Source organism: Aricia agestis, chromosome 10 (genome assembly GCF_905147365.1).
Source record: "Aricia agestis chromosome 10, ilAriAges1.1, whole genome shotgun sequence".
NCBI classification, from domain to species: Eukaryota; Metazoa; Arthropoda; class Insecta; order Lepidoptera; family Lycaenidae; genus Aricia; species Aricia agestis.
The window spans coordinates 2,990,979-3,001,964 of record NC_056415.1 but is presented as its reverse complement, the minus strand read 5'-3'; the positions used below and the strand labels follow the sequence as shown (position 1 = coordinate 3,001,964).

General features: G+C 34.8%; 2 protein-coding genes across 2 annotated transcripts; one reads left to right on the top strand and one right to left on the bottom strand.

Annotated features, from left to right (window-relative positions):
• Positions 1-493: 493 nt before the first annotated feature.
• LOC121731328 (protein transport protein Sec61 subunit alpha) lies at positions 494-6,010 on the bottom strand. The gene is made up of 10 exons (XM_042120722.1): positions 5,849-6,010; positions 5,646-5,713; positions 5,357-5,422; positions 4,797-5,007; positions 4,429-4,590; positions 4,133-4,228; positions 3,557-3,723; positions 3,305-3,445; positions 1,236-1,484; positions 494-927 (listed from the first exon to the last, which is right to left on the bottom strand). The coding sequence occupies exons 1-10, from the start codon at positions 5,853-5,855 to the stop codon at positions 664-666; spliced, it is 1,431 nt and encodes a 476-aa protein (XP_041976656.1). The 5' UTR covers positions 5,856-6,010; the 3' UTR covers positions 494-663.
• Positions 6,011-7,540: 1,530 nt separating this feature from the next.
• On the top strand, positions 7,541-10,778 carry LOC121731066 (pre-rRNA-processing protein TSR1 homolog). Its single transcript, XM_042120387.1, has 8 exons — positions 7,541-7,720; positions 7,794-8,064; positions 8,142-9,393; positions 9,510-9,773; positions 9,904-9,993; positions 10,079-10,186; positions 10,289-10,409; positions 10,608-10,778. The coding sequence occupies exons 1-8, from the start codon at positions 7,624-7,626 to the stop codon at positions 10,760-10,762; spliced, it is 2,358 nt and encodes a 785-aa protein (XP_041976321.1). The 5' UTR covers positions 7,541-7,623; the 3' UTR covers positions 10,763-10,778.
• Positions 10,779-10,986: the final 208 nt, after the last annotated feature.

Sequence of the window (10,986 nt, the reverse complement as noted above, 5' to 3'; positions counted from 1 at the left end):
CCATTATGATTCTCTGGTATGTTTCTGTCATGGTGACTCGTTTGTTGCTACGTTGTGTAATTGTATGATATTGTCTGTTTTATATTTTGAAGTAAAGAAATTAAATAAGCTCGAATAATAAAAAATATGTTTATTATTGTTTAAAGAACACATTGTATTTAAAACAACAATATATCATGTGAAAAAATCACGAGCAACTCAGAAAACTTACTCTAATAAGCTTGAAACAACCACTTATTCACCTTACCAAGTAAATCAACTATTGTAATAATTAGGTATTTGCGTACTCTTAAATGTAGGAATAATAATTTTAATCACATGAAACTACAGAAATGTAATATTGACACCGATTTACAAATGTTACATTCTAAATACCTGTACCTGTAGGCACAGGTCAGAGGACATCGTACACGTAATATAGAAAACACTACACACCAATATTGCACAACTGTACTATAAACCTGTAGTGATCCAGTAAAAAAAAAGTCTGTACTACTCGATAAAATCTTTTATTATAAAAGTTCATCTCATATAAATAACACATAACCCACGCCACACAGGCCGAGGGGACCGCGCGTACTCAGTACTAAACTATAACATGAAAATTTAAATCAGAGAGAGAAGGTAGTTCGTGCGGTCCCATCGGGAGCTACAACTGACAACTTAGAATAAGAGCGTGCTCATTCCACCCATTTCCGCCTGTTCCTTCACAAAGATCTCGAAGTACTGGTAGATGATGGTGACGGCCAGCAGGATACCGGTGCCCGAGCCGATGGCGCCCATGAAGTCGGCCAGGACTGAGAGAGCTCCGATACAGAGACCACCGAAGGCAGCAGCGGTGGGGATGTACCGGTTGAGCTCGTGGATCATGGAGTTGTCGCGGTGGCCGCGCATCACCATCTGTTGCTCCTTCAGTTGCTTGGCGACCTGTGAACAAAATAAAGGGTTAACAATTACGTTTATTTGTAACTCGATTCTATAGTTTTACAATCGTTTGGATACGCGATGCGACAAAAATAAAAAAATTGATTTAAAATTTAAACGGCTAAGATTTCAGTTAAACCAAATACAAAGATAAGAACCACCAATGTATGTTAGAGTTGAGTCAAACATCATGCTACCTCACTCGTATTTTGTATTAATGAAACAGAGCTCACGCCTCAAAAGTATTTTTACAAGCTCTAATAGATGTTAGTGAATTACTTAAAGATAACAGGCCTAATGAAAACACTTACGTCCTTAGCGGAGGATCCGGACACATCGATCCAGGTCTTGGAGAAGAAAGCGCAGGAGCCGAGCATGAACACGATGTAGAGTAACGCGTGCGTCGGGTCGCGGGCGATGTGGGCGAGCGACTCCGGGGGGCTGAAGTAGTAGCAGAGACCGCCGATGGGGTAGGCGCGAGCGGGGCCGCCGCCGCCGACGTCATGCCACACACCCAGCAAGTTCACCAGGAAGTTGCCGCTGAATTTCACTGCCAACATCTACAGAAAAAAAACAAAATTAAAAAAAAATTGACGTGGTTTTATTTAATGATAAGTTGATAAGAATTGGTACTTGATTATGTAACCAAAGATGGAAAAGGTCACATTATATTTTAAAGTATATCGAGAGCATTAATTTGATTATTTTTATTGGTGGTTTAGGGCCTGATTCACCAATTCCTGATAAGTGCCGAATCCGACAGATCAAGTATGGAGAATCTGTCAAAAAAGTTGCGAATAGCCTATTAGGCACTTTATCAGAAAGTGGTGAAACAGGCCCTTAGTCTAGTACCAAAAATTTTTTGGGGCTGCCCAATTTTTATTTCCATAGCTGTAGCAGAGAATCTCTATATTATATTATAGTTCATACAACTGACACAGCAAGACTTATGTTTATCATAATCTAGTCTTGCTGTAAATGAGGAAATAAAAAGGTGATATTATAGCAAAAAAATTAATAATCTATTAATTTATAACAATAAGTCAGTAGTAGAATAAACTGAAGTTCATCAAAAAACATAAACCTTACTAAATCTATACTTCCATACTAATATTATAAATGCGAAAGTGTGCTTCTCTTCACGTCCAAACCGCTTAACCGATTTTGCTGAAATTTGGCATGGAGTACTTTGAGTCCCGGGAAAGGACATAGGAGTTTTTGTTCCGAAAAAATGTACGGTTCCCGCGCGATAAACGAGTTTTGGCGCAACGGAGTTGCGGGCATCATCTAGTACTTAATAAAAGCAAATGTGTCTGTCTTTTATATCGTCAAGATTGGATATTACTAAACTGATTAAGATCAAATTTTATACTGAGAAACTATTTAAACAAACACGAAAGTACATAGAATTCTTTTTGTTGCGGAAAATTTTACGTTTCTCGGCATGTAGCGTTTACGCATAATGTCAAGTTTCCATGCAAGCCTCGCGGCGGACTATTTGAATTGCTTTGCGCGCAGCGATTTATAGTAGTTTTAAAATATTTGTAGAAACAAAATAACAAAAGATTTGTTGACATTTAAAAACTAGTTTTTAAATTAAAGTGTTCTTCTATGATATGAAACTATTATTATATTGAATTAAGTTGAAAAAAAAGTTTTAATTCCTTGATATTTCTTATTCTTTGAATTTAAATAACGTAAAGTTAAATACGGATACCTACATGAATTTTTTTTTCCACTATTTGCATATGGATCTTGTCAATAGGTTATTATTTTTTCTAATTAGATGTATCGCTGGTTTCGTAAATTTTACGGTTCGAAATTGACACTAAAACGGAATTTATGTAAACCTCTGTTATGATATCGAGATTTTATGTACAAATACTCTATAAATCGTATTTTTTCTCTACTTACTATGTAGAAATGAAATTTCGAAAGAAAAAAATAAATAAAAATAAGCTATCAACATTTTTATAAAGATTAAAGTGGTTGATTATGATGAGTTTTAAGCTGAATTGAGCGTGAACGTCGTAAACGCTCTTAAACAAATTTTGGCGGAATGGATGGATTAACTAAGATTGCAACATAAAAAATGTTTATTTATTTTTCAAATTCAAATATATATATATTTTTTTTTTCAAATTCAAATTCTTTATTAAGCATACAATAATATACAATAGTATAAAAGCTAGGTAGCGTACATCACGTCGTCTAATCCCATGCTAAGTTAAAACTTCTGTTATGGCAATCAGACAACAGATGCATGCCGAACAATTTTATCCTAATATATATTATTTACACATTCACACACACAATCACACTACACTTTATCACATAAATTATTGTTATATCACGTAAGTTATTGACTATAATATCTTACCTGAGAGATAACATAGAGATTGGAGACGAGCGCAGACTGTAGAATGATGGGTATGTTTGAGGTGTAGAACAGTTTGATCGGGTAAGAGGAGTACTGGCCACGGTAGCGCGCAGACTTGATGGGTAGGTCCACTCTGAAACCCTGTTAAAAAAGTGTTTACATTGTTATCATTATTGATTTTCAATATAAAATATGTATCTAAGTCTATGGCGTATGTCGCAAAAAACAAAAAAAAGTTTTTAAAATACTCACTTGGAAGTATATGACTATAGCAAAGACAAGGATGGTGGCGAGCAGGTTCATCAGGTTGGGGAGATTCTGCCTGTAGAAGGCCTCTCGGAGGGCGCGCACTTTGTCGGGACGAGTCGCCAACAGGTGGAACAATGCGATAACAGCGCCTTCGAATTCTGTGCCGCGACCTGTTAAAAAAAAAACATTTTTTTTTCTTATTATTTTATATTTTTTAATTTATAGTAAAAGTAATTGGTTAAGTATGATATTAACAGTTTTCTAATAAAGTTGACCAATTTATGACTCTTATAATACTATAATTATAATAATTAAATAAATAAAATAAAAATAGCCTTTATTTTCCTACCACCAATTTACAGAAATATACTAGAGAATAAATACAATTTTACTAACTAAAATATAACAAAATATAACATTTCTCTCACTATATTTTTATTTTTAACTACATATTATTATACTTAATATATTTAACATGTATATATAGACTACTACTAAAAATTTAGTTACATAAAAAAATGAAAATTGTAATATAAAAAAAAAAATTAAATACTTTAGTAAAAAATGAATGATTCATACCAGTATTGACGGTAGCCGGTGAGAATGCTTTCCAGACGATTGTCTCGCAAATGTTTGTGGCAATGAAAAGTGAAATTCCAGAACCAAGACCGTATCCTGCAAGAAAAACATAACATAAACAAAAATTTGCAAATGATTCAGTGAAACAATTATTTAAATAACTTGCAAATAATTACTTTATAAAAAAATAGTTTTAATTTAAAATACTTCTTCATACTGCGTGTCGTATATAAGTCTATACAAAAAACCTGATGTTTTTCAATCTACTTTACTATTTTTTAAGTAAACAAACTTACCCTTCTGTAAGAGTTCATCCAGAAGCAAAACGATAAGACCAGCAACAAACAGTTGGATGATAATGAGCAGACATACACCGGCACCAATCTCACTTGGCTCACCGTACATGCCAGTCATTACGTACACGATGGCTTGACCCACTGTGATCACCATGCCGAATACTGAAAGATATTCATAATAAATAAGTAATTTTTAAAATTTAAATAGTCTAAATTAATAAAAAGAACTTGATGAATAAAATTTCATAAGTTTTGTTTATCAGTAAAAAATATGTATGTTTTAAAACTCAATTAAGACATATCATTTACATGTTACTAAGATAATTATATTTAAATAAATAATAAATACTACAATTAATAATTCTTACATTTCTGAGCTCCATTAAACAGTGCTCTGTCTTTAGGAGTGTCGCCGACTTCAATGATTTTAGCTCCAGCCAAAAGTTGCATGATCAGACCAGAAGTGACGATGGGGGAGATACCGAGTTCCATAAGCGTTCCTCTGTTAGAGGCGAGGATCACACGGATCCAGTAGAAGGGATCTGCGCTGTCCGAGGACATTATACCGAATAATGGAATCTGAAAAAATTGCATTTGAACAACATTGTATAGAATATAAGGAACTGTAGATTTTAAAATAATGATTAATAAAATAATAGTATGTGATAGTTACATTTTACATGTAAAAAAATAATTAACTTTATTCTAGGAAATCATATTTTGAATGAATATTCAAAGGAAAGAATGTGGAAAATGCGAAAATATTAACAAAATTTTGTTTGCAAATTATCACTGCTTATATGAAAGTAAATGTTTCATAAAATTAATCGCAATACTTCATAATATAATGGTATTTGAACAGACAATTTCAAAGCAGCATATGGATTGTACATAATATGACAAATGAGAATGTAAGTAGTTTGCTTACCTGGCAGCATACTAAGAAAATAAATAATGTTATTGCAGTCCATAACACCTTTTCTCGAAATTGTATCTAGAATAGAAATATTTAACATTGAGAACTTGATCTAATTTGGGCGTTTAGTGTGTCAAAATACAGTTAGAAAAATTGACATAGGTTAGAAAGTTCAACAAGTCTATTGTTTATGTGGCTTTTAGTTACAGCTTTATAATGATATAATGAGATAAATAATACAGTGATTGTACTCATTATAGAGGTATTTAGTACGAAAAAAGTAAAATTGTCGACGACTCACCTTTCTCTCCGGTTTTGCTATTTCGGGTAATATACTGCAAAACGGCTTTATAACTTCAAGGAATTTGACTGAAAACATTATAAATAACGTTAATTTACGTTTCTAACGTAGATAAATACATAATTTGGCACTATAAGTATATCACAGGTACTATAAATACTATATTCACGATAATTTCTCAACAATAAATAAGCGATACTCACTCCCCATTGTGATTTACTGTGAATTAACTATCCTAACTAAAAATTAACTTAACACTTCGGCCGAAACCATTCAACTTTTGTTCAATAATAGGAGTTCCAACTGGACTTTTACGAAAATGAACCTGCGCAACGCCACCAACAAGCAGTCTTCAAATGACACGTCCACAACGTCATGTCACGTGACCTGTGATGTTGGCGTGCAAAATGTTACCATAAATAGTTTGTCTTCGTCTTCGCATCATTTTTATGTTTAAAAATTTCATAAAAAAAATAATTTAAAGGCCGTATACACGATCGGTTCCAACCACCAACAGAGGTCACCTTGGTAGGGTTGGAACAAAAATTAACCGTGTAGACGCTTGTTTTTGGTTGACCAACCAAATAACCTTCAATAGCCTTGATAGTGAGCGCATCCCTCACGACCAATGTCAAATAGAGAACATTGAGTTGAAACGCAACCGTGTAGACGCTTGTTGGCGCTCAGTCGCACGTTGATCGTCGGATGCGTTGCATGTGGTGTGTAGCGCCCGCGCCAGTAGCCAAAAATCTTAACGTTGCTATTAAACGTTCTTCCACAGACACAGCTTTTCGCATCAACAGTGATTAATGCGCACCATTTCTAATATTTCGTTGAAAGAATTTTCATCCATTCTAAAATAATTGAGAAAATCATCCGAGTCTAATATTTTTGAAATGATTAAGTGGCTCTACGTTTTTCTTTCTTATAAACACCGTTTCATCTACAACCGTCTTTTTTACGTTTTTTTTCATCACATGTAGCTATCTATACAAGCCAGAGCTATTGCGGTCTTTTGAGGTTTACATGATAGTGGTCCCATTGTTCACTTTTCCACAGCCTAGCCAAGGCCCAAGACAGACGAGTTGATTTACGTTATAAATAGAAATTCAACTTTGTTGACCCAACCAAGGTGACCTCTGTTGGTGGTTGGAACCGATCGTGTATACGGCCTTAGCTTCAGAGTTCAATTTTCTATTTTATGTAACCCGGTACAACTTTTTATCTTGTATGATAGAGAATCCATGCGAAATTATTTTCATAATATATTTTTTTTACTTTCATGACTAAAGCTGAAGTATTTGCCAACAAAAGCATAAATTGTGAATTATTTTGAGTGCGAACTGTGAAGTGTGAAGTGGTAAAAAGTTTTAACTTTTATGCGAACGGGCACACTCTCAGGAGAGTGTGAGAATTCTCTTGTTGTTCTGTTCTCCGGCTTAATTTGTCACAAAACAAAGGACCGCAAGAGCGTGAGATGTTTCTCAGTAATGAGTGAGCCGCCTGAAGCGCGAGAACTGTTATAGTGAAAATTTTGTGAATGTGTTGCCACTTGCCAACATTGACATAAGAACAGGTTGCCAAAGAAGTTCTTACTACAAATGTCGCTGAGAATCTCTTGAAGGTTCTCGCGTAAATAACTCGCGAGTGTGGAGCAGCCTTATAAGTTATAATATGCAAGTTGCAACCAGCCACAGTTTTACAATATTAATAATTATTATTAATATTCATAAATATTTTAATTTATTAAAAGCAATATAATATAGTAATTAATAATATAAAATATAATACATTGCGGTGTTTCAAAAGTTGTATTTAGTTCATGCCACAGCTTACAATAAATGAATATAATAAAAATAAGCTGTCAGTGTCAATTTTATGTCAATTTCAATTGACATTAAAAATTTCGTTCTTACATTGCCTTTGCCATGTGATTTTATTTGTAAATATTGTAAAATTTACATTATAATCGGAAAATATGCAACAAGCACATAGAGCAGGAACATTAAAACAGAGCAATAAAGCTCACAAATCTCGACATAGGTCAAAACGAGGCATTTCAGCTGCAGTTAAAGGTTAGTATTTTGCCGTATTGGTAATCAAATTTTGTCAGAATTATCAGTTCTAAAACTTATTTGTGTGCTCCAGGAAAGGTTAATGTCAAGGAGTTTGTCCGTCGCAATCGCCATATACTCAAGAAAGATGAACGTCGTCACCAGTCTTTGCAGCTTCGTAAGAACAAAAGAGAGGAAGTCTTGAACAAGAAACGTGCTCTGGGGGGAGGCCGCAACCCGCCGTTCCTAGTTTGTGTAGTCCCGCTAAACGCACAGCTTGATGTTAACTCGGCCCTTGTTATACTAAAAACATGTTCTGAAGGTGCAATAATTAATGAAAGCAAAAATGGAATTCTGCATATTGCGTAAGTACAATAATGTTTTGTATTAAAACATAATGTCATTTATGAAGTCAATTTATTTAATTTATCTGTTCTTACAGGTTGGCTAACTTCAAACAGCGCTTTTCATTTATTTGTCCAGAAGTCGGAAATGATTTTAGTTTGCTGGACGCAATGAAGATTTCTGATACAGTGTTGTTTGTTTGTTCTGCATTAGATGAGCCTGTCGATGAGTGGGGTGAAAAAGCACTGGCATTATCTATGGCACAAGGAATGCCTACACCTGTGGTTGTGACTATGGATATTGAGGGTGTTCATCCAAAAAAAAGAACATCAGAGAAGCAAAATGTTCAGAAACTCATATCTAAATGGTTGCCAGAAGAAAAGGTAATGCAATTAGACAAAGAATCAGATGGCTTAAATGTTTTGAGAAGAATAGGAAATCAAAAACGTAACATTATTCACCACAGGGAAAAACGGCCCTATATGCTAGCCGAGGAGTATGAGTTTACACCCAATCCTGAGGGTGAAGAGGGGGTTTTGAAAATTAGTGGCTACCTCCGCGGTATGCCACTGAATGTAAATGGACTGCTTCATATAACTGGTCTGGGAGATTTTCAAATGTTGAGAATTGATGGGCATGATGATCCCTACCCGATAAGCTCAGTCAAAGAAAATGTTAAGTCCAATGGAATGGATGCCGAGGTCACAAAAGTCACAGTTTTGCAAGAGGCAGACCCACAAAAACAACAGCCATTGATATGTGAAAACATCCCCGATCCAATGGAAGCGGAACAGACTTGGCCCACAGATGAAGAAATTAAGGATGCAAATATTGAAACTAAAAAGAAAGTGAAAAAAGTTCCCAAAGGCTGGTCAGATTACCAGGCAGCATGGATTGTAGAATCGGAGGATGAAAATGAGGATGATGAGAATATAAGTGATGAAGATGACGATAATGAAGACGATCAGTTTATGTCCTGTGAGGAGGATGATTCAGAAGTTGAGGAGAATGGACAAGACAATGACTTTGAATCCGTTGCTGATTCAGAGGCAGTACCCAATGATGAAAGATATGATGCCACAATTGATGCAATGGAGGAGCATGAGATGCTGCAGAAGCTGGCTGCTGCAAAGGAGGACCAGCAGTTTCCAGATGAAGTCGACACTCCTCAAGATGTCCCAGCTAGGGAGAGGTTTATGAGGTACAGAGGATTGGAATCATTCAGAACATCTCCTTGGGATACCAAAGAGAATTTGCCCACAGATTATGCTAGAATATTCCAATTTGAAAACTATGATAGGACAAGAAGGAGAGTATTCAAGGAACTTGAAGAAAGTCTTGTTAACATGGTAAGAATACTGTACTTTTTAAAACACTTTGTTGGCCTTATAAGTCTTCCTGTAAATAAAGGAAATTTAAGCAAAATGCTTGCTTTGTTATAGAAAACCTTACTTTGTAATTTCAGCATGGTTTCTACATCACAATTCATGTGAAAATGCGTAGCGATCTCTGGACAGTTTTCCATGAGGCAAACAAGAATGCGCCACTTGCAGTATTTGGGCTCCTGCCGCATGAGCATAAGATGTCCGTGATGAATGTTGTTTTGAAGAGAACTGGTGCAAGCGATGAGCCCATCAAGAGTAAGGAGAGACTGATCTTCCAAGTAGGGTATAGGCGGTTCATAGTTAACCCCATATTTAGCCAACATACTAATGGCAGCAAACATAAGGTAAATACAAAAGTAATTTGTTAATTAATTTACTAACTGTATTCGAAACTATGTTTTAATGTTATATCTTTATAAACATTCCAATAGACAAAAAATAAGGTCCTAAATTTAAAAATGATTGTTTTTTCAGTATGAAAGGTTCTTCCAGCCAGCTTCTACATGTGTTGCAACCTTCTTTGCTCCCATACAGTTCAGTCCATCTACAGTTTTATGTTTCAAGGTACATAATTATAATATGCTATGTTGACTCAACATGTTCTATGTTCATTTCTAAGACCTTTTTATCTATGCTCTTTTTTTTGTAGGAAAAGAAGAACACACAACTGCAGCTAGTGGCTTCAGGTGTATTACTGTCTTGTAACCCAGACAGACTGGTCATAAAACGAATTGTACTCTCTGGTCATCCATTCAAGGTATTTATGACTATCTTTGGCCAAATGTTTCTTTCTCTTCTGCGTTATTTTCTTTACAATACTTTCTTCTATTTTGATTTCATGCCCTCATTCACTTTTCAGGTCCACACAAAATCTGCAGTGATAAGGTTTATGTTCTTCAATAGAGATGATGTTATTTACTTCAAGCCATGTAAACTAAGGACAAAATATGGACGTACAGGCCATATCAAGGAACCACTAGGTAATTTAATTATTCTAATACATTAAGCGCCAACATTCACCAGTCTGGGTGGTTAATATAATATTATATCTATGTTTTACTACATTTTTGAAAACTTTCTATAGTTTTGATATGCTTTTTAAACCTCGTATTTAAAGTTGGGAGCAAACATAAACTTTTTCGAATGAAAACTAAAAGTAAGTACTATAATTTTCGCAGGTACTCACGGCCACATGAAGTGTGTGTTTGACGGTCAGCTGAAATCTCAGGACACGGTGCTTTTGAATCTGTACAAGAGAATGTTCCCAAAGTGGACATATGAGAACTGTATAGTGACGGACAAACCGACCGCCGGTGACGCTATGGTGGAATAAATTACATCAAACATTACTCGACAATTATTTACCACAATATGAAATGAACTAAATTATTAATTAAATGTAGGTTTTGTAAATATAATTTGTAATACACCCATAAAATCTTGTGAGACAACTGCATCTGTATTGAAAATAAAAAAGATTAATTAATAATTAATATGATGACTTTGAAGACTAGAATACTGCAACAACACTCTTATTAAAAAATAAGGTTTTTACGC

Bases quoted from the DNA above. Each gene is read 5' to 3' on its own strand.
- LOC121731328 (XM_042120722.1), bottom strand. The intron at 4,591-4,796 runs GTAAGAATTATT...AATATCTTTCAG, and splicing joins GTTTAATGGAGCTCAGAAAT to TATTCGGCATGGTGATCACA. The intron at 928-1,235 runs GTAAGTGTTTTC...TTTTGTTCACAG, and splicing joins CCGGATCCTCCGCTAAGGAC to GTCGCCAAGCAACTGAAGGA.
- LOC121731066 (XM_042120387.1), top strand. From the start codon at position 7,624: ATGCAACAAGCACATAGAGCAGGAACATTAAAACAGAGCAATAAAGCT. The intron at 7,721-7,793 runs GTTAGTATTTTG...TGTGTGCTCCAG, and splicing joins CATTTCAGCTGCAGTTAAAG to GAAAGGTTAATGTCAAGGAG. The intron at 10,410-10,607 runs GTAATTTAATTA...TAATTTTCGCAG, and splicing joins CCATATCAAGGAACCACTAG to GTACTCACGGCCACATGAAG.